This window comes from Drosophila pseudoobscura, chromosome 2, assembly GCF_009870125.1.
Source record: "Drosophila pseudoobscura strain MV-25-SWS-2005 chromosome 2, UCI_Dpse_MV25, whole genome shotgun sequence".
NCBI classification, from domain to species: Eukaryota; Metazoa; Arthropoda; class Insecta; order Diptera; family Drosophilidae; genus Drosophila; species Drosophila pseudoobscura.
In genome coordinates this window covers 21016832-21043054 of record NC_046679.1, presented here as the reverse complement: position 1 = coordinate 21043054, position 26223 = coordinate 21016832, and the positions used below count along the sequence as shown (strand labels likewise).

The window sequence follows — 26223 nt, the reverse complement described above, 5'->3', positions numbered from 1 at the left end:
GGGTGTGAGGGATAAATAAATACGAAGTAATTCACGGGATTTATACAAACGTTTTTCACTTTATATTATATAAGAGTTATTTTATAGCATATATAGTTTATATCATTACACATATCGTAGGAGTATACATTAAACAGCATGTATATTCATTCATTCCATTCAGATTTTAGTTGAGTAATCAGCACTTTTCGAAGATATTATTACAATTTTTCTAGAGAGAGAGTGTAGGGGAGATGTCCGATCTGATCTGATGATATATATGGGATATATAATGTATGATTTGTACAGATTTCATGTGAGTGTGTATGTGAATGTGAATGAGTGTTTTTTGTGGGATAATTGATACAATTTTCAGTTTTAAAAATGTCGACAAAGCTATGTACAAAAAAAAAGACAGAATATGCAGCACTTTTAAGAACTTATAACTAAAGAAACATAATGTTTTATGGGTTGCATGGGAATTCCGCTTCACTTGACCACAAGCGATTGCTTGAGATGCCGCACCAGACCGGAACCAATATCCTGCACATCGGGCCATTGACGTATCACAAAGATGACAAAGAAAATCGATAGAAATGTGGTCAAAACGCGTACCCTATAACCAACAAAATTTCAATTAGTTTTCCACCTTTAAATTGTTTACTGCAAAAACCCCATACCTTGTTTTAAGAAATGGCATTATAATGCCCGCTGCTGTGGCCACTAGTAGGAGTACCACCTGTAATACCGTTAATACCACATTGATGAGTTTCACAACCAAGGCCCTGGCATTCGAATTATCAATGCCCTCAACGGTGACATATTGTTGCTGTGACATGTGCTCCATTTTGGATATCTGCGAGAGGGATTACATGAATATGAATGTGAATATGAGTCTGTTCTCCTTTTGCTCTAGGGGCTTACCCTCGTTTGACAATTCTCAAGCACTTCGTTGACATCACGTAGTCTTTCATCGCTTTGGTATTGTACTTTCTCCTCCATGTCGGCAATCGTTTGCTTTAGATTCTCAATTTCATTCTGCAAAAGGATAAAACAAAGGGCCATATTTATTTTTGGAACCGTGCCAAAAGGGGAAAGGAAAGGCACCGTCTCGTGTCCTACAAACCTGATGTAATTCCGTCAAGTCATTGATTTGCTCTTCGAGTCCCTCGGCACGATATCGTTCACTTTCGAGTGTGGCTGTCAGGTTATTAAATTCCTTTTGGCTTGTCTGTGGATAGATGAAGAATTAATGCAAGTCCAGAGAGGGAAAAGAAAAGAGGGCGCGTACCTCTAGCCTTTCCATGCGCTCCTTGAGCTTCTCATTCTCTGCCTTGCGTTCGGCCAGCTCTGTGAGGAGTGTCTTGAGGACTATGTGATATTGGCTGGCACCAGATTGGCTCTTGCCAGAGCTGCAACAACGAAAGAGAGCCCTCGTTAAGTATTCCATGTTGCAAAGGGATCCCATGCCCCCCCAGGCAATAAGCTTACCCCGCTGGTATACTCTCACTCGTCACGCTGCTGCATTCACTGCCATTGTCGCTGTTGAATTTCCCTGTGCCGCTGCCGGTTCCCGTATTATTATTGTGACCGCCGCCACCCGATCCTGTGGAGGTTCCTGCACCTGGCACCTGCTGCTGCAGTCTTTCGTTGGCTGCCAGTACATCGGCGGCATTGGCCGCCTGCATGCCCTGCAGCTCGGCATCGCTCATCTGATTGATGTTGTCGGCGCTGCCAAACTTGTTCTTGATGAGATGGGCAAACTCTCGCGGCTTGGACATCACAGAGCCAGAGAACCCGGTGATGCCGTCGCGTATGTTGCCACCCACGTTCCTCAGCCCCTGGCCCACGTCGCGCAGGACCTCGCGCGGCTGTCGATGCTGGCTCTTGGTCTGGTATTGATGGTTCTGCAGATCCTTGGCTCGTTTCGTATAGTTATCGAGCTTCTTCTGCAGCTGCGAGATGCTGTGTGCGCTCTTTTGGTTCTTCTTTTCGAAGACAGCCTGTGGCAAAAGAAGGGTAAATTAATGTGGGGGGACTTTCCTCGAAGAGACTGCCGGGACTCGTACCTTGATGCGCTGCAGCTGCTGTTTGTCGGCGCTGGCTGCTAGCTTTAGATATTCATTGACGTTATCTGAAAGGGAATAGATACTATATAAACTTTCTGTGCCTTTAAGGCACCTTTCCGCCTCTCTCTCTCTCACCATCTCTGGCAGTTTGCTCTTGTCGTATTGACTCCTTGGTGCATTGGATTTTCGTGTTCAAACGATCGATGGCCTGGACACTGGAGCTCCTCTCGTGGGTGCATCTCCGCGGTCTTTTGCTGCTGTCAAACTCATCCGACACGAATGATGAATAGTAGTCCTCGTTGCCGGACAATCGGGAATCCTCTAGTCCACTGCCTGTGCCAGCACTCCCGCCACCGCCGCCTCCCTGGGTTCCGCCGCCCACCACACCTCCAAAATCATTCATATCATTGACGCCCACAAGGCCGCTGTAGGCCAGGAGGCCGCCCTGATCCGAGCCATGGGTCCGACGCTGCCTCTCGCGACTCCTTCGCCGGTGGGTGGGGCTGTGGCTGCGGAAGCCACGTGCCGCCACCCCACCGCTGCCCAGACTGCCGGTCACCGTGTTGCCGCCGCTGTAGACAGCCGCCTGTGCAGCTGCCACTGTGCTGGAGGAGGCCGAAGAATTGCTATTGGTGTTCCCCGAAGCGGGACCGGAAGTGCTGGCCGCTGCTGCTGCTGCTGCTCCTACTGTCGTAGTCGTTGTGGCTGCTGCTGCTGCTGGTCCTCCAGAAGTTGATGCTCCTGCTGCTGCTGCTGCTGCTGCTGATGCACCTCCTGACGCTGCCGCTGCTGTTTGTGTGGCTGCCGCTGCCTCGCTGGCCCGCTCCCTGGACACTGGTAAATTGTGGCGCATAGAAAAAACGGTACGAGTGATGGGGTTATTGCTATTTTTTCTATTTCTATTTCTATTCCTATTTCTGACTGTTCTTTTGTGAATGATAAGATCGCGCGAGGCTCGCCGCAGCTGGGAAAAATGTGTTGCATGCACATAGGCGCCGGCTTAAAATGAAAGCAGTGTCATCCGCTGTGTGAGTGTGTAAATGAGAGGGCGGTGGTGGGTGGTGGGTGGCAGGGCGGGTGTTAGAGAGAGTGTGCAAGTGCAAGAGCTGCTGTTGCTGTTGGTGAATGCTGTGTGCGATACAAAGAGAGAGAGAGAGAGAGAGAGAGCGTATGAGTGAGAGAAATAGTGTATGAGTATGAAGCGTTATGTGATGTGAGAGCGGGAGAGGGTGAGTGAGTGATTGTGTGAGTAATGGTTGCATTGGGCAGGGAAGCGAGTGTGAGTGATGGGCAGAGAGGAGAGTGTTGATGGCTCGGCCGAGGGCGACTGTTGATGGCTGTGTGCGTGTGCTTTTCCAGTGAGTTATGTCTTCACCTACATGAATGATTGACACTGAGACCCGTCCGCATGGTCTGCGCGCGTGCGAGAGAGAGCATAAGCCAGATAGCAGAAAGAGAAGACAAATGGAGAGAGGAAGAGAACAGCGCCAAGCGTTTTAATAGCGTTTTTAATCGCGTGCATGCCAAAGAATTCAACGAAAACAAACAAGAAAAGGCAGGCACAATGAACACTCGATAATTGGGAATAGCAAAAGTGAAAATACAAGAAAAACTATTAATTTTAAGGAGAATAAATTGACAAAATATAGATTCAATCGATTTAGTAACGAAATATCGTATTTATAGTATTCCGCATTAAAAAAATTATTGCATTTCCAAAATACGATATACTGAAGAAATATCACAATAAAGAGCATATTTTTTACTTAATTTTAATGAAAACTCGCTGTAGAAATACATAAATGTTTGCGTTTTTTAATGTATGATTTAACATAAAGCTAAGACTATATCTGAAATGATTATATACCTACATTTATTAATGATTTATTGCGATGGAAATTCGAGATTCTATTTTGTTGTGGCTTGTGTGTGTGTGTGTGGGTATGCAGGCTACAGCACAATTGACATTCAAACGGTTACAAAAGCTGAAGAAAAGGTAAATAAAGGAAGAGAGAAAAAACAAAGAAAAATATATGTAAATGTGTGTGAAAAGTAAAATAGGAAAACAAATGGTTAGAGACAAAATATATACAAAATATAAGCAATCAACAATCAATGATAATAGCAAGCACACAAAAGCAGGCTTTACTTTTTTCAACAATTATCTTAAGCGCACAAAAGCAGGCTAAATTTTTGTGGATTTGCAAAAATGTGGCCCTGTGGAAAGCTGATTGCTGCAATACGCAGAAGCTCGGGGCTGGCGGATTTCTAAGGGAGGGTAGATGGGTGCCTGGGGGTTGCTTTGCAGATGAGTCATCATTGATATCTGGAGCATAAATTGAAAGCATCACAGATGCCCCAAAAAAAATAACAATTTGTGGAGGGGAAAGTTGTTTTTTTGCTTTGTTTTTTCCGCCCCCCTGACTAAAAGCCCATTGCTATAATTGATATGGGATGCGTTTTAATCTGTATAAAATGGTATTTAAAGGTTTCTTCTTTGGTATTGCTACACATATAAATATTTAAGTATCGGTACGGGCAGAATAATTCACTTAAACTTAATTAATATGTGAATCACAGCCTAACTTTGGCATCTTAAGCCTTATTATTCACAAAGCTTCTTTTCAAAAACGTTTAAGTATCTTTTCATAAATAAAACACTAAAGAAATGTTATAGCCCGCAACACAGTAGAGTATTGTAAGCCATTTAAAAGGAATCTTTGATATGCACTCGCATCTTTTCTTTAACCATTAAAAACCCGCACTCAAGCTCCATCTTTAATCTCAAATTTCATTCAGAATCCCATATTTGCAGACAGTTTTCTATCTTTTTCCCCTCCTCGCTGACTGCAGACTTAATAGCCGGAAATACTAATTGAATCAGCAGCAGCATCCCACTGATAACAACATTATTCCCTAGTTAGAAACAAGATTGAAAGCCCCAGACCTAATCATGAATACCCATTAAACGAGTGAGACCCAGACGATAAGATGCTGAAGGAAAGAGGAAGCTCCAGCATTAAGACACGCGCCAATCAAAGCGATTATGAGGCTGCGAAAAGCATAGGAGATAGGGTACTACTCCTCCCTAAAGATGGACGGATACATAGAGGATGGAAGGGTACTACTCCTCCCTATAGATATACAGATACATAGAGGATGGCAGGGTACTACTCCTCCCTTAAGATGGACGGATACATAGAGGATGCAAGGGTACTACTCCTCCCTAAAGATTGGTAAATGGTTCCTTGATTAATAATTTACTTTGTTCTGCGGTGCTGCGACTGGCGGATGGACTGCGACTGGCGCGTAGATTCGTACTCGAGCCCCGTGTTGGACGCAGTGGCTGTAAGGTTAACAGATCCCGACTTGGCACCGCATTAGGCGTTGAGTCCATTATTGCATCTTGTTGCCATTCAATGGTAGATCAGTCACACTCTACGAATAAAAGAAAACCCAAGGCAAAGAATTAATTATAATATTCCAATCATTTGTTATATGTATTTATAGGCTACGGAACACAAAGTCCAAAGGTGATTCAACTCGCCAAGCATTCAACTGATAATCCAATCCACAATCGCAGCTATAAATAAGTGAAATACGAATAATACGAAAACTGGAGCACGTTTAATTATGCAAAAAAAAAAAAATTATATACATTTTTGGCATTGTTTAGCGGGTGTTCGATGATGAAAACCATCCGATTATATGGTGTAAAATATTCCAAATATTTTCTTGTAAATACAACAAGCCACCAAAAGCCATAAATTCAAGTGTTTTTGGGATTCCATCTAGAGGAATGTTTGGAGAAAATGTGAACATTTATAGGTATTTCGGGTTCCGTGTAGGAACAATCTATATTTTTCTAAAGGAAGGGGATAAAAGTGGTTAGATCTAAGATTATTCGATTATAATAATGATTCTTTCTTCCTTATTTTAGAATTTTGAAGGTAAAAACCATCTCGAAATAGCTCAAAATATAATTTTCTTGAAAGGCATACAAATATATAGTTTTTTGGGATAATTTCAAATACGATCCTACACTCAAAAGAAGACATTTTCCAAATTTTTTTTGGCTACCATTAACTCTCAAAGTTTATATTACCCCCTTTGTCGTTCAGTGCATGTTCGTATGTTTTGTTTTTTTATAAACCTGATATGGTGTCAATTTATTAGAGATAATGGTAAAAACAATCTCTCTTTCTCTCTCTCTCTCTGTATGCCCAGTAGCCGCCATAGTATCAGAACGGGAGAACACCTTATATAGATCGATTATGTGGCCTCCTCCGACTGCTGTACATACGAATTTTGTAGAACTCAAGTGCCCTGAGCGGCATGCCAATGGATGTTTTATAGCAGTCAGAGGTGCAGACAGTCAGGGGAACAGACAGGAGAGACAGTCAGGGGAGAGGCAGTCGGAGTCAGAGGTGGAGGACACATCATCATCAGGGTTGTGGCACACAATGATAACAATTGTTTACCCGACTATAAACATTTATACAAACATTATACAGACACAAAATTGTGTTATTAATAAACCAACGCCGCGCCGCCTTCAGCGATGTAACACCTCTGGGCCTCAGCAGGGGGGGGAGGGGCAGCAATTAGAGTGCCGTGCGGAGGATTCCGTACATGTTCCGGTTCTTGAAAATGTTCACTAAGAAACGTCTTGGGAAATGTAGGAATTTCCAAACCAAATCTTAATTCTGACTACAATAATCAACCGATTGTAGCCCTTTTTAGAAGTCTAGTAGAAAATATCATTATTGAGGTTCCTGAATTTGCCGTTTTCTTGTATCTTTAAAAGAGTGGATGCTACAAGATTTCGCAGTTTGATGAGGCATGAAAAAAACTAAAGATATTGAAGCTGATCAGGGATATATAGACCATATTATACATACATACGTTAGGAGATGGTAAACGCTTTGTTTTGTCATGAACATGTCATGGCATGAATCTAATGTACTCAATATGTACAGGATATAATCCCTTTCTTGGCCTTAGTCATGCACAAGACATACAATTTGTTTGTTGCACTATTGGGCATTCCGTTTAGAATCATTCGCTTGTGAAAGGGTACCGACTTTTGCGGGTCCCCAAAGACTGTGAAATTTGTTGGTGCAAATTTGTAGACCGAAAGATCCTACGTTGCAGGATTCTGGAGCGAAGACGAGCAGGCCGTAACCCGCCATAGAACACCTTTTTGGTCCCTCATTCAACATCTGGGTAAAGGTATTGTGTAGTCTTTCATTAAACCCCAACTAATCCCAAAAACCCTTCTCATATTTCCAGCAAAAATAGCTCATATTTTAGCAGAAAATATCTCCAGTTCCATTGAATGTAATCCCCTTTCAAAAGTTAATCCTCTGATAATCTTTGTTGAAGAAGTACTCGCACGATGCTGAAGAATGCCTCAAGCACTAATCAGCTTTAATGCGACTTTATCTTTCACTTTCACACCCATTTGCATACCGAAGAGACCGGAGACCTACCCCATTGTAACTTCAGTTGAGAAAATCAATTGAGAGAGGAACATCCACACCACGTTCCCCTGCCCCTGCCTGCTGCCACCCCTCCTCGTTTCTTTTCACTTTCGTTTACATTTTTTTCGGGTAATTTTCCGTTTGGTAAATCCCTTGAAGCTCACAGACTGACAATCGCATAAGCATACGCATACAAAGCGATAGGGAGAGAGAGAGAGAGGGAAAGAGGGGCTCTTTTGCGGTACTGTAATTGTATGCCTTGTAAGCCCATTCCATTCCGTTCCAAGCGGCAGAGAGAGAAGGAGATAATACTTGGAGATGGTAGCCATGGGCCGGCGTGATCAGTGCTATCGGCACTGGAAAAAGCACTAAAATTTACCATATAAATATAATCTGAGGGAGAATAGAATATAGAATATTTAATGGGTCTAGTAAGAGTATCTTTACTCCCTCCTAGAATATGGCCTTCCTGAATATGAAAGTCTTATCTGCGAGAGAACAACATGAAAAGGGGTACCAAAATGTCTCATTAAAACTGATCATCCCATAGGGTATACCGATATTATCGATCTGGGATCCCAAACTGCTCTTCGATGATAAATTTTACATCAAAAAGTCGCCGCAGTCGATCGCTTCGTTCTTCAAAATCCACCGATAGTCACGCTCCCATCTCCAATAAAGATGGACTTTGCCTGTCGTGCGTCGCCGCCGCTGCTTGCTCCTCCCCCCCCCCCTCCCCTCCGCCCCTCCAGGCCAGTGCGCTTTCAACCCAAATGCTCATCTGCACTTGACTGCGCCGCAGCACAGAGCCGAGGGGAGGGAGGGAAGCGTAGATAAGCAGGGGGGAAAGCGCAGATAAGCAGAGAGGAAGGCCAAAGAAAGAGGAAGAAGGATAACGGAGAGGGAAGGAAGAGTGCGGAAGGAGGTAAGAGATAAGGGAAGGGGTGGGGAGGGGAATACTATGCTCTTTTTTTTCGCTTACTCTTTCTCCCGAGCATAATCATTTTTCTTTGTTCCCCTTTCTTCGGGCTTTCGTTTCGTCTCATTTCGTTTCGGTTTTTTGTTTGTCCGGAATTTTAATCAACGTTTATTTTGTAACCTTCTTTGTTGTTGTTGTTTTTATGTATTTTGTTTTCGTCTCAATCGCTTTCTTCCCCTGCTTCGTGGAGTGATATTTAAACAAAAACAAAAACCATAAAAATAACAAAACCCAGGCATAACGACTAAAGAAATACCCTTTTGTAGGCCAAATAAAAACAAATTGAATCAAATTTTTATTAAAAATTAAATAAATCTAATCGAAATGTGGCTCTAAAAGGTGTTGCTCTCAAATTTAAAAATAAATGTAAAATTAAATAGGAAATTAAATTTAAGGAAATACCCATTTGTAGGCAAACAAACAAAAATTTATATATTTAAATTAAGTTTTAATTCAAAATAAAAGAAATCTGATCTAAATGTGGCTCTAAAAGGTGTTGCTCTCAAATTTAAAATTAAATGGAAAATTAAATAGAAAATTAAAGAAATAGAAAGAAAGAAATTAAAGAAAAAAGAGGTACATATATTTTAATCAAATTTTAATTCAATTTAAAATAAATCCGATCTAAATGCGCCTCTAACAGATGTTGCTCTCAAGTTTAAAAATAAATTGAAAATTAATTAAATTATTTTAAGGCTTAAACCACCATTTTTATTTAATTAGAGGGCATTCACAGAAATACATCAGAAATAATTGTGGTGCAAGGTGCATTTCAACAAAAGCTGTTTTTCAGGGTCATTGACATCGGCACGAGCTAAACTCTCCCTCTCTCCCCCCCTCTCTCTCTCTCTCTCTCTCTCTTTGTAGACTTATCTCTGTTTTGGGTTCGGATTTCGCTATATGAAGATCTACACTTTCAAGTCGCAAAAGTCTCGTGATAAGCAGCTCTGAAAAAAAGCACTCTTCGTCATCGTCAGCTCTACATTTACGTATAAGCACTATCAGCATAAATGGGGGTCGACTGTTATCACTAGTCTATTCCCCCATCTCACGGATCCACAATATCAAGTGCACTTCCGCATTTGTTGCCCATAAGAGTAGTGGAGCTCAAAGTCCAGAGAGAGGGAGATAATTTATCAAAAGATAGAACAGAATAGACCCCGACCTCAATTATGCACAAAAGAAAACAATTTACCGAATGACTCACAGAATGAAATGCGGCAACGTTGCCCGGCACGACAACAGATACAAAGATAGTCATTTACGGGCCATGCAACATGTGGCCATGCCTTCCTCTTACCTTCGACCTTTGAGCAGGGCCTTCCTTTCACCGAACTACCATCGGAGACCACCTTTCATGGGATACCTCCCATGCATCGACTCCCTTAGTTCTACCTCTTATACCGCCCATTACCGCCCCGCCGGCTGGTTATCATCTGTGAAGGTCACCACGCTTGGATTATAAATATAAAGAACCGCATTAAATTATAAGTCTGAGCAACAGACAGCGACAGACAGTCCCAGACTGTCATTCAGTCAGCAAATAATTACAGTCTCATTTTGCATTTCCATTGGGTGCCCATTATATGCCCGCCTCCCACCTCCCACCACCCGCCACCCACTGCCTTTCCTCCCACTCTCATTCCTCCTCCAGTTCGCCTGCTTCTTCCATCTTCGCCCATAAGTCGTAATTCTATCATTAGCAATAATATGGCTGTGTGTGGAAATGCTTTTTATAGACGACAAAACACAACATATTCTAGAGGCACTCGCCTGTCTCTCTGGAGTCGATTTGCATTTGAATTTCGAATGATCTCATGAGCCCAGACGCTTCTGGGTCTACGTCTCCCAGTTTTAATTGAGTTCAAGACTCAAGAATTCAAAACGATCTTAGCTCTGGGGCATTCCAGACGATCTTATCTTTGGAAATCAAGAGGAATAATTATCATACATTTGCCAATTACATTCTGAAATCATGTCATGCGCGGAAATGTAATTATTTCAAGGCTTAATTTATGGGAAATACCACTTTTTTAATTATTATAAGGATTATAGATTTGGTAGGGCCACAATCTAGGGATTACCCTCGACAATCGAAGTATCTTTACGATGGAACTGTCTTAAGTGGGGATTTTGGTAATAGGCTTATCATAATCAGTCTTTTAAAATCTCTTTCTATCCATCAAAAGTCTACATTCTCTGTAGATCTAAAACTCGAATTCTTCCACACAATTGTCGTCTCTTTTTTGTGTAAAAACTTCCTCTGAATCGTTTAAAGAAAACTTCCTAAATCTTCCTAAATTACTGGACATCAATCTATCTATCTTTCTATCAAAAGTCTTCTCTAAATTTCACTCATATTCCATAGAATTTTTAACGAAATTTTCTATAAAAATAATCCCTTATTTTCTTTAAAAATCTTCCCTTCCATTCCATTGTACCCTACGAAACTCAATTTATTCTCTAGCTCCCCATTTATCTATCTTAAGTACCCTACTTTCGATTTCCCTCATTGTATTCCCCTTTTCCTAGTTTTCCCTCCACTTTAGCGTCCCTCCCTCTCCACTCTCTTCACACCTTTTCACACTGTTCTCCCCCGTTCATTCGCTTCATGGCTTATGTAAGAAATACGTACTTCAGAGATACAAAACGGGCCAAAACCAACAGCATAACTGTTGGCCAGGTCAGGGCTTGGCTTGGCTCTGGAACATCCATTGAACTTGCGCTTTGTTGATGGCGGGGAAAAATGAAAACTTTGCAAAGTTTTCTTAACAAAATAACAATAAAAACACACAACAAAAACAATAAAAGCGAAAAAGAAAACACAAGCAAAGTGGAAAGATTTTTGAATGTTTTTTACGGTGTGTGGGGGGTGTGTATGGGAGGGGGGGAGGGGGGTGGAGGGGTCATTATCACCTCAACATTTTAACAACAGGCGCATGATGTGTGGGGCCAAATGCACTTTAACCCCGCCAACCCCACTAAAGAGAGGGCATTAAGAGGGTACTAAAGGGTCTGTATGTACCTTCTCAAAAGTTTATCTTTTTTAGGTTTCAATCAATCTTTGAAGGGTTTCCTTCATTGGGTTTCAATCGAAATCTTTAAGGGTATTCTTCTTTAAGTACCAAAGCGATCTTTAGAGGGTATCTTTCATTCTATTCCCCTATGAAACTTTATAGAGTACCCTTTTTCGGTTTGCCATTGATCTTTAAAGGGTTTTGTTCATTGGGTTTCAATCCCAATCTTTAAGGGTCCTCTTCTTCCAGTACCAAAACCATCTTTAAAGGGTATCCTTCTTCTATTCCCCAATAAACCTTTCAAGATATCTTTCTTGGGGTTCCCATCGATCTTTAAAGGGGTTTTTCGCTAATTAAAAATCGATCTTTAAAGAGTAATTTTCCTCTATTCTCAATAACTTTTTTGAAGGCTATCTTTCTTCCATTCCCAAAGCGTTTTTTTGGCATATCTAATGGCTCTTTTCAGGGAAGAAATCAATCTTTGAAGAGTGATCCAGGCTCATTTTATTTTAGGAAATCTCATAGGTTATCCACAGCTTTTTTCCTTCAAAAGAAGACGGATCTAGAGGGTTCCCGGAGTTCCCAGAGGGTAACTAATGCTTTTTATTCCTTAAGAAATTGATCTTTAAAGGGTATCTAAAGCTTCGGCTACCAAAAAGAGTTAACCTTAATTTCTTGTCAAAATTTGTTGCTTGTGTTGCCACAGCGCTTGTTTCTGCCTAGTGGTTTATTGTTGCAGGTGTTTAAATTGTTGTTAAAAAAAGAGCGAGTTTTGTTTTTGCTGTAACGAAACGGCAGAGGGGAGGAGACGGAGGGGCCGAAGACGGAGGAGTGATAGCTGCCTGCAAAATGTCGCAGAGAGAGAGAGAGAGAGGCAGCACTTTATTGGGGTCTCTCTGACAACTTTGTTCTCATTTGCAACGAGAGAGGGGCAGAGAGAGGAGGGCGGGGCAGCGAGAGGAGGGTGGGGCAGAGAGGGTGAGGGTGGCACAGCGGCAAAGACCGCGGGGGGAGGCATGGATGTGGCAACAGAGTGCGAAACAACAAGAGATATGCGAAGAGAGAGGGAGGTAGTGCACCTGGTGTCAAGTACGAAAGGGGGGGAGGGGTAAAATATCATCGTTCATTGTGATTCACGGCGCGACGCGAACAAAAAAATACACACGAAAAAGTTGCGCAACATTTCATTTGTTTCCATTTTCAGAGATAAGCGCCGAGCGCACGAGCAGCGAAAAGCTGTCATAATCGACGACAGCCAAACAGAAAACCGCAACGAAACGACAGACAGAAGCACAAACCACAGACAAAAAGCCAAAGGAAAACCAAAGAAAAACTATATTACAACCCAGAAAAAAAGGTATTAGCTACGGTACTAGTATATGGCTAAAAAAAAATAGGAAAATAAGGAAAACGTTGGCAAATGCAAAGAGAAACTATAGGGAACCAAAAAAAAAACCCCTCCACTACCCTGAAATATCCCTTACAATAATTGACGGTAATATTTTCCAATATCTTTAAATCGTTAAACTTTAGAAAAATGTTTTCTTTTTGTTAATATTTTACTCTATCCTTATTAGATAATTGTTAATATAATATTAATTCATAAATAAATACTAAATAAATAAAATAAAATAAATAAAAAAATAAAACAAACAAAAATAAATATAAATAAAAAAAAACAAATATAAATAAAAAAAAAAACAAATATAAATACAAAGAAATTAGTAAAAAAAAAAATAAAAGAAAAAATATGAATAAAAAAATAGTTATAAATAAAAAGGAAGGAACATGAATAAAATATAAATACCAAATTTATAAATAAAAACACATAAAAACCAATTCACAAAAACAATTTTTAATAAAAAGAAATAAATATAAATAAAAGCAGCTAAATCTTCTACCCTCGCAAGGAAACCATTTTCCTTCTATAGTATCCCCCTTATTCCCTATTTTCTGACATATAATCTAATCTGCTGTTCGATATGCAAAATACAATACCTATGTATACCCTCGCCATCGTAAGATCTATTTCTGTTTTTGCACCGCATTCAACCCCAAAGATATCAACATTTTGCAATGGTATTTTAATTACAAACAAATCTCACTTATCAATCAATCAGTCACAGGTGCGGTTCAAGTATCTATTCGATTGGAATGTGGCATATAGGAAGAAGATACGCTACGAATACGAATATGTACAAATTCCGAGTGCAAACGAGGGCATTTCTTTCGTTCTTTCATTCGTTCCTTCGTTATCTATCATAATTAGTGGGTTACAGGTTACACGTGAGTAAACTAAAGGTAAACTTTAGATAAGATAACGATAGAGGAAGGAAATCATTTCCATTTAGACCTTTAAACAATCTAGCAAAATGTTTCTAAAGCACATAAAAATACGAGTCTTTAAATATACTTAAGTAAAAGCCCCAAAGATGCTGCTGAAGATGCTCCAACATGTTCTTAAGACTCATACGACTCATGGCCAGTGCTTTAAAGCTCTTGCTCAAATCCTAGTCTTAAATTTCAACAGGTAAAAACTCCAGCCTCCACAGGAAACATGTTCCTAAGACCTAAAGACATGCTGCCAACTTTAGCATGTGCCCAAAGATGATGCATAGAAGACGGAAAACATGTTGCTTAGACATCTCCGATCTCCACAGTTAACAATGTCTTCAAGGGAATCAAGACACATGCTGCTTCGACTTCAAAGAATGTTGCCCACACTTATGTATATTAGCATGAATGAGCAGAAATCTCCAAGCTCCAATGAATCTCTCCAAATGAATCAGCAAACCATAAAACACAAAGATAAAAATGTGATTTATGAGACATTCACTCTCTCTCCCTCTTAGTATCTCTTGCTCTTTCCATCTTTAATTACCGCCTAAATGAATTTGCGTTTTTCCCGGGAGAGACGCCGTTCCGCCCTTCCATAAACCGTAGGTAAACACAGACCATAGATGTTTCCAGGCAGCGATTTCCAGCGTTTTGGCAAGAGCAATATTTACCCTCAGGTAGCGCCAGATAATGAGGCGCCTAATGATCATATTTTTATGATACACACAAAGTACTACATATATGTTTTTTGCAGATATGGAAGAGAAGAAAAGTAATAAAGTCATGGTAGATGAGTGAAGAGTGTCGTGGGGGGCTATGGATAGGCATGAAATTGCAAAAGATTTGGTTGTTAAATATTCAGTTTATTTTTTTTTTAGTTAATGTTTTCTTTTATGCAACAAATTTTTACGTAATTTAATTTCCTATTTTACTAGCGTTTCATTCAAAAGAGAGCTAGTGAATACTCTCTAAATACCCAGTAAATACCCTGCACTATATCTACTGTTTCTAGTCCTTAAAAGATGATCCCAAGAACTGCATTCATCTGCTATTTTTTACGGAAAAATACAAAAAGGAGGCAAAAAGAGGAGTAAAAAATGGCAGAAAAATAAAAAAAATAGAGGAAAAGAGCAGAGCAGAGAAATATTAAAAAAAATATGCAAAAATAAGAGATGAAGAATAGAAAAAAAAGTCAAAAGGAAGAGAAAATGACAAAATAAAGAGGTCCAATAGGAATAGGAATATAAAAAAGGAGCCAAAAAGCGAAAAAGGAGCCAAAAATCGAAAAAGGGGTAGAAAGAGGGCAGTAAAAAATAAAGAAAAGAGTCAGTAGGAGACAGGACTAAAATATTAGACCATTATGTCCCCAAGACATTGATTAAAATCATCCCAAAAGATCTACAAACTCTGCAATCTTTACCCACCCGCAATCTTTAAAGTTCTCCAATAACAAATACATATATTGTTTATTTATTGATTTATGGCTTGACCGCAAAGGAAAAATGCTAGACTTTGAGATACGATGGGATACGATTGCAGAACCCAGTATATGGGAATCCATGAATCAGCTCAAGTTTTCGCAAGCAAACAATGATATCAGATTTCCCTACATTCTGTACTGTGTTTTGTTTCTTTCTCCGTTTTTCTGATGATTCAAAGGTGATTCGAATTTTGTAAAAATATACGAATATATACTGTATATCGGAAGTCTCAGCCACAAAACAATGAATGTCTTTCGGGCTATTGTTGTGGGCTCAGCCGACTCAACACCTGAGGCTGATTAATGTCAGGTGTCCGATATGTGGGCTTCTCGCGTGGACACTAGATAAGAAAGGCGTCAACGCGTCCCACTCTTCGGGCCCTCTCTCTCTTGATGGCCAATTCGTGTTCCAAGAAAAGCCTAGTCTTCGCCAAAGGAAAACCACGTGAGTGGGCAAAGGAGATACTTGTTTACAGCAGAAAAAGGTAGTAGATACAACCCACTCCAAACGAGTAATTACCTTTATGACAGTTATCTAATGCTGACCAGTCTTCTCCCCTCCTGTCTTTCTCTACCTACGTATCTCTTCCGTTGTTCCGTGGCTCTCTGCCGTCCAACTATTAAGGCAATTGCTTTGTCCCACTTTCTAGAGATACTCTGCCCCAGAAGATACTTTTTCGTGGCTGCTGTGGTGCGTGCTTTTTCCTCTGTTTTCCTCCGAGCAGCTGCTCTTTTTGGCCCTGTGGTTCCGTGTGGTTTCGTGGGTGTTGCGGCCACTTTTTCACTTTTTGTTTATATAAAATTTAAAGATTATCGAACTACAGCCTTGACCTCTGGCATCAGGTGAAGGCTGATGATGATGGGCTGATGGGTGTGTTCTTGAAATGGTTTTCGAGCATACGATTTATGTTTGAATTATTTGGCGGAAATAAAAGATACAAATTTTCGTCTGAATGCCACATCTCAGAGCTTTTCTCTGACCTCCAAAGGTGTGGTAGCTCTCTCTCTCTCTCTCTCTCTCTCTCTCTCTCTCTCTCTCTCTGACAAAAGATGTATCTTTCTCATATGACAAATGACACCATAAAAACACTCAAACTCTGGGGCCCGCCTTTTGATCTCCAGCCACCAGCTCTCTCTCTCTCCGATCCCCTCTGGGTGCCCCATCTCTGCCGCTGAATCAGAAAATGTTATTGACCCGCAGAGCCCCCCGAAAAAGTCAATTAAGCCTCCGGTTCGGTCGATTGCCTGCCCCCCCAAAATATGACGAAATGTACACCGCGACGCTTAAGGGCGTGGCAAATAATCCCCCCATCCTCCCCCCAGGCCCCAACTTTTTTGTTGAGCAATTATACGCGTCATAAATGTGCAAACAATCATCGTTTTTGTTTGGCAATTATTTTGCCTAAATGTTTCGTAATGAATAAAACCAAATGAAATGAAATTAATGATGGAAATGGATGAAAATGTCAGGGCAGTCGATAAGGAAATGCGAGAGGAGTTTGGGGTTTAAATTTAAAGGAAATTAAGGGATGATTCTAGAGCTCTTAGTCTCCAATTCCAAGAAGAAATCTATCAAATATTTCTAGGAAAGGTCTTTCTTCTTTTGGCGATCGATCTATATTTTCTTATTCTTTTCCTAGAACCCCCCATATTTTCCCTTCTTTTGAATAATTTCTACAAAAATAAGCCTGCGAATCATTTAAAAAAAATAAACAAAGATAGAGATATCTCTGGCACAATTTTTCAATCATTTATTTGCATTTAATGCGATTTTTTCTGGTGACAATTTTTGTTCTGTCTTGCTTTTTATTCGCTTTTCTGTTGAATATTATTCGGTGAATCATTGAATCAGAGATCAGAGAATACAATCAACCTGTTTAACATTTTTACAACGAATGTTGTTCAATGAATTGACAGCAAAGAAAAAAAAAACAACTCATGAAATACGTAAGAAAATCCAACAACAACAAAAAAGGAAGGCAAATACAGACGCCCCATCGCTCGCATGACTAAAATGCAAATACCAAGAAAGCAAACACAAAAAAAAAGCACAACAATAAGACGAATAAATAAAATGCAAAACAAATAAAATAAACATCAACAAATCAACAAATGAAATGCTGAGACGCCGAAACGCGTCCAAGGAGTGTGTCGATGAGAACCGGAAAACAAGGCAAAACAAAAGGAAAAACAAAGCAAAAAACCAAAAGCAAACTTGGCATAAAATCAAAAAAACAATAACAAATAGAGACAAATACAAATACAGTACTTGTACTCGAATTTTATGCTCATTTTGGTATGATTTTTGTCGCGTAAACAAAGGAAAAAAAGCCACAAAACCAGAAAGGAAAAAGCTGATAAAAATAATGGACATTAGGAATACCCTATTGAAATTCTTGGGGAATAATTTAACCAGATGGGAGCCTCAAATCTCCATCGTTCTGAAGACTGGAAGACGTAAAGAAAGAGCTTCTAGGGCTAAGATTTAAGAATATAAAATATAATAGATCAAAGCATAAGAAACGATCGTTTTTAGGACTTTTTCCAACAGTTTTTCTTACAAAAAAAAATCCAATAACCAATACCGATAGGTAGATATTGTATCGTATTGTATGTGGATACGATTTTGATTAAATTTTAAAGAAATAATAGGGTTTTCCATTGCAGTATTTATTTAACAGTTTTTCCGAGGTAGATATTGTATCATATTTGATTAAATTTGAAAGAAATAATAGGGTTTTCCAGGGCATTATTTATTAAAATATTTTTTCGACTGTTCTTTCGTATTACTATAGCTTTTAGAGCTCCTATTTTCGCAATTTCTTGGTATATACTGCCTGAAGTATTCGTAAAAAATACTTCCTTCTCTTTGCTTTACAAATCCCTCTTTGAAATCAGCATACCCCGTCTCTTAGGGGGTATAAAAAACGTGTTTATCGAAGCCCAGCAAGCCAGAAGGAGATAGAGATAGAGATGTTGTACATAAATAGAGCCAGAAGCCAGAGGGTGACGAGAGTTACGAAGCCAGAAAGAGTTGGAAATCGGTAGAACAACATCGAATACGAGATTCTGTTGTCGAGAAGGAAGTGTGGCACATGAGGCATGAGGTGCCACACCTCCTCACCCTTCCCCCTCCCCAGCCCCCCTTATTCACCCCCTTCCAGCATGATTCATGATTCATGAGTGGATTCGCTTGATGAATTTAAATTGTTCCCAACACACTTAAAATTAAAACAAAGAGCAGGAAAAGTGAGCTGACTTTTGATTTGCATGAAAAATATCTGGCACCCAACAAAAAATCCGGCTATTAAATGGAGCTCTCTCGTAGGCGGACAGCAGCTTCCAAAAACAAGAAACCCAACAAAAAAAAAACACCTACTGTTGTGGCATTGAAAAGAATTTCCATTTTAGTAGTACCCAAAAAAGGTATTGGCTTTTGATTTCAACAATAACTTATTGTGTTGATAGGGATCTTTTATAGGGATTTTTTAAAAACTTTTGAGGGCAGTGGAAATGTCCTTCGGAATGTTGTAAGTATGCAGGTTATTCCTAGATATATTATAGCTTTATCCCCCCAGAAACACCTGCTCTAACGACCCTTATTGTACGAGATTTATGGCTGAAACTTTGTATGGTTTTCTATGAATTTTCAAAGTCATTTATAATAAAACTTTAAAATAATGTAAAACATTAAGATTCTGAAAATAATTTAACATACATTTAAAAATCTAATTAAACATATAAATAAAATTTACAAAAATAATAATTTTAAGCACTTGATCGATAAAAATATCAACTTTTTTTAGGTTCAAAAACAAAACAAAATATATAAAAAAAAAACCTTTTTAATTAGAACTCTAATTTTTTATTTTTTTCTTATTAAAATATGGAATTTAGAATATTCAAAAATATATTTTTACCAAATTCATTCGAGTCTTGATTTTTAAAATGAAATTCCCTATAGGAAATGCATTAAGTCAATTCTTTTTCATTCTATTCATTTTCTACCCTTATATATGAAAAAATCTTTCAAATCAGATTAAAAAGCCCACAGTCCACAGCAGCTATATTTTAAAAGATATATGGCTCAAATTTTGTATGGCGTTCTATGGTGTATCTATCTGTCATTCTACCAAAAAACATCAAAATCAGTTCATAATTACAATCCGAGTTAAGGAAAACAAATCTGCAACATATGAAGAAGAGTACCGCCACCCAAGGAGTACCTTTTATAGCAAAGAACATTCCTTAGGCTCCTTTTACAGAGCATCTAGAATCTAGATCATTTACTCTTCCTAGAGAATGACTCTTCCCCCAAGTGACTCAACCCCTTCTGAAGCACTTAAGAACCATAAAAAGCCGAATCTCTATGTATTTGTTCTTCCTACAAATTGTTTTTAGGCAAGTTTCGCCTCTGCCAGTGCGAATATGAGTCATATAGTAGCGAAATGGGGATCCAGAGCAGTGTTCCCCTCCCCACCGCCCCTTCCCCCCCTTGGGTTAGATGAGATGACCAAATACGTACGTATTTGACACTGACCTTAAAAGTTAACACACAGCAAAACACTAAAGTTGATTGTTGTGACTGTTCTCTGATGATATTGTCTCTGATGATGGAATGGATTGGGATGGAGTCCCCCTGCGGTTCATTCATTCGTTCGTTCGGTCGTTCGTTGTGCAAAAGTTTTCAACAACTTCCGTTTGTGCACGAATTTACACATAAATTGTTAAATTGTTTTTTGCACACAAAAACACACAAAGAGAGAGGGGACAAAAGTTTTCACTTTCACCTTTCGCTTGTTGGCAGGAAGAAGGGGAAGAGCTGAGACCTGCTTGTCGTCTGTCAATCAATAATTTAATATTTGATATGTAGACATCATCATATGGCAGAGAAGAGGGAGAAAGGGAGGGAAAAGGCAGGAAGTGGGAGGGGGAGGGGGAAGAGACAGGCATATAGAAAGAAAGGAAAATTCAATCAAAGGAAAGGCAATTATAGGGAAAGTTTTATAAGGAAACCAGGGGGAACCGGAACTAGTTACAGTACCGGAACCAGTTCCGTAACCAGAACAGCTGTTTTTAAGAGGTATTCTATAAGAACCAGATGATTTTCGCATTGGAACCTTTTACCAACCCAAAAGAAGAACAAAAATATATAGAAACTGCTTCCAGATTATTGTAAAGAATTACTTTCTTTGATATTCTTCTCTTGTACTTCCTTATACTTTTCCAATTAGCTCTAATAAATCCTCTTATAAACCCTGACATCATCTGGAATTCGAATACCACTCAAAAACTGCCACATTTTGTATGTGCTAATGAACTCTAATCTCAAAGAAATTCCACATCGTAATAAGACCTCTGCGTATTTCCTATAAAATACAAAGAAAAAGCAGCTTTATAAGGCATGTGCCCAACCGAAATAGCATCAGAAATCTACTTAATATGGCATGCACTTCCCTCAAAGTGTTTCAAATAAAGAAATAGTCATCATTTTGCTAATCAAACGAATTACGATGATTAAATGTTGAACAGAAAGATTAGAGGTGCTTCCAAGAGAGAATCTAATCTAAAATCCGATAGGAAATGTTCATAAACGATGAAAAGGGTGCACCGCAAGGGGGGGGGGGGGGGGCTTGTAAAGGGTTTCCTTCATCAAAATTCCACAAAATTTAATTAGTAATATTGACCAAAAAAGGACCTAAGCGATGGGCCACTACTGAAGCCATAAAAAAACAAGCTGAATGGCACAAAATATTTTAATGAAATGTTTTGCCGAGGGTCTCTTGTTGCTAGGAGGAGCACGTGTGCTGCCCGCTCCCCCGCTCCCACTCTCCCCCTCTCTCTCTCTCTGTCGCATTCTCTGTTTCTCTTTTGGGCACACGCCCAAAACAAAATGCCAGGGAAATTCGGGGGAAAGACTAAAACAAAGCGTAATGCAAAAACGAGAGGTTCGAGAAGTTCAAGAACAAAATAAAACGCAAACGAAAATCCCAATTTTTTACTTTTTTTTTTGGTTTTGCTTTAATTAAATATGCAAATAATTTGCGTGTATTTTATGCTCTGATTATATTGCATAATAATGTATTTTGAGAGTTTAATGGGGGGGGGGGGGGGGGATTGAAACTCGAAACTCTGAGAGTAAAACGGAAGCTAAAAGAGAAACAGAAACAGAAAATGAAAATGAAACTGGAAGTGGGGCACATGTCAAAATGGTAATTTATGGAAAGAGTTTTGTAGGAAAAGAAAAGAGGAGGCAGAAAAATTATTGATTGAAAATTAATTTAGATCATTCACTGATTGACAGCAAAGACAGCCCCCCCTCCCTTGGTGGGTATTTCCTAGTTAAGGCCCTATATGACAATTACTTAATTGAATTATGCGACTGTATGACACTTACTTGGAGTTTTATAGAATTATAAGACTATTAAATAAATCAATAAAATATATGCATTTTTAGATATTTCTTTGCTGAAGGGAATGTTCGTTTCCATTTCAAAATTTTCTAAGCATCGAGCATGCGAGCATAAATTCCCCTTCTATTTCTTTATTTCATTTAAAAACATTGGCTAACTGTTGATTGATTGAATGACTCTCATTTTTCCCTATCCCACACCACCGCCAAATCGCTAGCTAGCCTTCTCCCTCTAGCTGCATAACAATGGCTAATCTCACGCTCTCCCACTCTCTGGCCGCCGCTCTTTTGACGTCACCTGCTGGCTGGGTCTTCGGCCTCTCCAAAAAATTCTTGAGGTGCGCTAATGTGTGCGTGCGGGTGCTCCGTGTGTGTAAGTGCTTTTGGCGCCGTTGGCAACAAACTTTCGATGGGCAACAGAAGAGAGCGAGGAGACAGGGACAGGGAGAGGGAGAATTAGAATTAGAAGAGCCGAAGGCTACTCCATGCACGAGGCAAATTAAACAAACATTTTAGCATAAGAGAGCAGGCATTTTTCAATGAAAAATATATTTTTCAGTTATATATTCTATACATATGTATGTATGTATGCATGGCTGTAGTATATAGCAATCCCCCTCATAAATAAAATCATCAGTTGTCAGAGATTAGTGGGCGAGCGAGCGAGTGGAAGAGGGAGGCTTGTTGGATCTGCACACAAAATTAAATAAATAATTTAAACACAGAGATTCCTCCCCAAAAATAGCCATAGCCCCAACCTACCATCGGACACATGAAAGTGCGAGTGCGAGAGGGCAACAGCGAAAACAGAGAGAGAGAGAGATGAATATGACAATTCATTTCATTCACTCACTCATTCATACAGTTATCATTTCTGTTAAATTTAATTCAATTGCAATTGTTGTTGCTGTTGCTGTTGCTGCAGATTCAACCGTGCCTGTCGCCGAACAACCAACAACAAAAATAGGGAAAAATATTCTCTATTCTCTATAGTGCCCGTCGACAATGGAATACCCTGTGTAGACAGGTTGATTGCAATCATTCGATCGTAATGCTGCTTGATAAATTTATAGAAATATCACTCCAAATCATCGTAATAAATAGAAACTAAATATTTGTTTTTGCTTTATTTTAGCATGCATTATTATGGGTACTCCCTCTGTGCAACAGGGTATCACAAAAAAAAAAACAGGAAGAAGCAGCAATCAAAAGAAAAGACAACTTTTCTTCAAGAGGAACTTCGGCTGATGAACAGAGAGAGAGGGAGGGCACAGCAGAGACTGCAAGAGATGGAGAGACTCTCTGTTTGTGCATAGGCTCTTTTCTCCGATTTCTTATTGCTTCTGTTAACATGCCACAAAACGCATTTTCTCTCTGTTATTATTATGAATTGAATTGAAGTTGTTATTAACTTTAATTGTGCTATGCAGATGGTGTGGGGATGTGGAATGCAGAGGGAAGGGGAAGCAAAAAGCAATCAAAGTGCAGTCGACCCGCTGCAGCAGCAGCAGCGAAAGCTTGGCCATCCGTGTCGATTGCCAGGAGCGGACACAGCCAGATGAGGGTAGGGGGAATAAATAATCTTCTTTATCACCAATTAGCATATATTCTACTCTCTTTATGGGGGCTGCTACCCTCTTTGCCCACCAAATTGCTGATTGATTATACGTTTTACGGCGTCTTCTTTCTTATAGGGGACCAACATTGTGCTGCTACCTGAATGGAAGAAACCGCCCCTGGACAAGCCTCTGTCGATCATTCGATATTGAATAGGGAAAGAGGAAGCATGCTGCCATCCGCTGCATGGACCATGGCCCAAATCCAAATCCGCCTCTGGACAAACACGTCCAGGAGCGGAAAGACTAATGATTGATTGTTTTGTTCTGCCGTTCCTCTCTCTTCATTGCGGGTGGGGGGGGGGGGGGGGGGCATTCAAAACGTGCTTTTACCCTTGGACCAAAACCCGCTCCTGGTCAAGCATAACACACACACACATACACACCCGTGCATACGTGGGCTGCAGGTACGTGCGTGTGTTCCCCTCTGTTCGGACAATAGCAGTATGTGTGGGTGTGGTTTTAGTTGTTCTTGCTTTGTAGTTTGGGGCCCACATATACATACATACACATATGAATACATATACCTATATGCATGCACATAACGCTCACTTGAATAAGAAACTATAAACAATATTCGGCACGCACTCACCTCTGAACCGCCCGCTGCAGCTACCCCACGCTTTACCGCTATTTTCACTCTCTCTCTCTTTTCTCTTCCTCTCCTCCACACCTCTTTCGTGTGTGTAGTTTTTGGCTGCTGCTGCAAACTGCGACGCCCTTTTTTATGCCTCTTTTCACTCTTCCTCTTGTCTGCACTAACAATAACAAATGCACACGGACACGAACACACAAACACACCCACAGATACCGCGAGAGACCTGTTTTGGTGTGCGTTAACAACAATAAAACTTTTTTTCACTAGATTTTTTTTCCTGCTTTAGCATCTCCTTTGGGCCCGTTTTTCTTTCGCTGGGGCTCTGCGCATTGCACGGTGGGAAAACTGGTTTTCCTCTTCTCGTTTGCGCGACTCGCGATTTTTTTTTGTACTTAAATCATTAATTAATTTAGTTGCACTTTACTTTTCTTTGAGGATTATTATTTATGCGCGACACGGAACGAAGAACGCGCCGCTAAAAATCAACAAAAGTATCAACGGAAAAAGTCACTACCATTTGTTGTTCGCGGCGCCAGAAAAAATTTACGAATGAGGTGGTGGAGAAAGCGAAAAAACAGTTGTTTATGTTTGCATTGGAAAAAGATGAGAAAAAGAGGGTATGGCCAACAGTAAAAAGGCCCAGAAAATGCAACGCATGCAAGGTATAATCCACCCTTTTCCTAACATACCATGGAGGGAAGTTTATAAAATTTCCTCGCGGGGAAATTGCTGAGGAAAAAGAGGGTATGGACAACGGGCAAAAAGGCGCAGAAAATAAAACGCATGCAAGGTAAAATCCACCGTTTTGTCTAACATACCATGAAGGGAAGTTTATAAAATTTCCCCCACTTATTTTTGCGTGGCAAGTATGAGCAGCAATATGACCGTCTGACCCGCCGAAATATACCAGTGAAAAAACGAACTTAGTCCGCTTAACCCCATTCTACTTAAACAGGTGAAGCAGCTTGAGTACAACGGCGGAAAATAATACTGTTTCTTCTAGATCCATTTTCATCTTTTTCTACAATCAACATTGTAGACACTTTAATATACCTTCAATCATATACGGAAAGCCTTTTGCTGACTCATGTTGCTGGCGACATATATCGATATATATTTTTGATATTTTTTTGCGATAAGCGGAACTGGCCAAAATCCGACAGTCTGGCAGCCCCATGCGCACAACACCTTGGCCTTGCCACATCAAGAATGTTAAGTGCCCGCGCACATTTTTGGTATTTTCTATTTCAAAATATTACGAGGTCCTAAATGGAGTGGTATCGAGTGGTAGAGACTGCCCATTCAATTGGTCGAATAAGTGATTAAATAATGGAGGAGGACAATATAAAAATAATTGGGTCTGTGAAGAAATTATTATTTGCGAGTAGGTATTTTATATACCGTTTGTGCCCAGAATTTCTAGTATGTATCGGCTGCTTTCCAGTATTTATCGGTTATTTATTTTGCTGATCTGATTACTATGCTTAAAGTTTGAGAGCAATAGGCCGCACAATGATTGCCGAACTGCATTCTTCGCAACGGTTTTTGGCTCTTCGCTCTCTTCAAATCGGTTAAGGCGCTCTTTTTCGCTCTCTCTGAATCGGGTACTCAATCGGTAGCAAATGTGAAAATGTTGATGATTCCATAATTTTAAATTATGTACTTTAATTCCTGTAATTGGATCGACATAGGTGATGATTGAAACTGCTTTTCCAAACCATTGACCAGGTGAACCCAATTGGGAAATGTACGTGATGTTAAGGAGCTAGATTCAGATTCAGAATGATGTTCGTCTTGGATGGTATACCATTCGGGCTGAGCCATTTTTATAACCGAATGCTGGACACAATGGGAATTATATTTTTTACGTACTTTTAATATTTATTTACACCACAAAATATTTCCAAATATATTTCATTTTCGATTTCAAAAATGTATTTCAAAACTTGTTGCTGCAGCAACATGTTTACGTAATCACTTACGTTTTTACCGTTGGCAACATTCAATTCGTATGGGCCAGCAGCATGTCCCTCAACATGGCGCGGGATGGCTTCAATCTGCACACCCTATGATATAGGATTGAGAAGTTTTTGTCATCCCATGCTCTAAACAATGGAAACTTCTGTTTAAAAGGTATAGGGCAGGGCAGGGCTAAAGATCTTAGTTAGCCAGAACTATTCAACGGAGTATCAAAATTGAGCAATAAGAACGATTACTCACTTACGTTTTATTTTTTGACTTTTTCGGCTAAAA

At 39.8% G+C, this 26223-nt stretch overlaps 1 protein-coding gene across 4 annotated transcripts; it reads right to left on the bottom strand.

Moving 5' to 3' along the window:
- Positions 1 to 30: 30 nt before the first annotated feature.
- On the bottom strand, positions 31 to 24623 carry Dmtn (transmembrane and coiled-coil domain 2 protein Dmtn). Of its 4 annotated transcripts, none has more exons than XM_003736659.3 (10): positions 23965 to 24623; positions 5313 to 5486; positions 2184 to 2882; positions 2049 to 2113; positions 1471 to 1982; positions 1271 to 1391; positions 1106 to 1210; positions 904 to 1017; positions 660 to 835; positions 31 to 595 (listed from the first exon to the last, which is right to left on the bottom strand). In XM_003736659.3, exons 2-10 carry the CDS (start codon positions 5443 to 5445, stop codon positions 469 to 471), a joined length of 2052 nt encoding a protein of 683 aa, XP_003736707.2. In that variant the 5' UTR covers positions 5446 to 5486; positions 23965 to 24623; the 3' UTR covers positions 31 to 468. The 4 variants fall into 4 exon arrangements, with proteins under 4 accessions (XP_003736707.2, XP_033241821.1, XP_033241822.1 ...); XM_033385930.1 differs by lacking the exon at positions 23965 to 24623 and adding an exon at positions 3920 to 4033 and having other exon boundaries at positions 2184 to 3176; positions 5313 to 5451; XM_033385931.1 differs by lacking the exon at positions 23965 to 24623 and having other exon boundaries at positions 2184 to 3176; positions 5313 to 5451.
- Positions 24624 to 26223: the final 1600 nt, after the last annotated feature.

Coding starts and splice junctions, on each gene's coding strand:
- Dmtn (XM_003736659.3), bottom strand. CDS start 5,445: ATGGACTCAACGCCTAATGCGGTGCCAAGTCGGGATCTGTTAACCTTA. Junction 1,018..1,105: donor ACTTGACGGAATTACATCAG/GTTTGTAGGACA, acceptor ATCCTTTTGCAG/AATGAAATTGAGAATCTAAA. Junction 836..903: donor TTGAGAATTGTCAAACGAGG/GTAAGCCCCTAG, acceptor TCCCTCTCGCAG/ATATCCAAAATGGAGCACAT.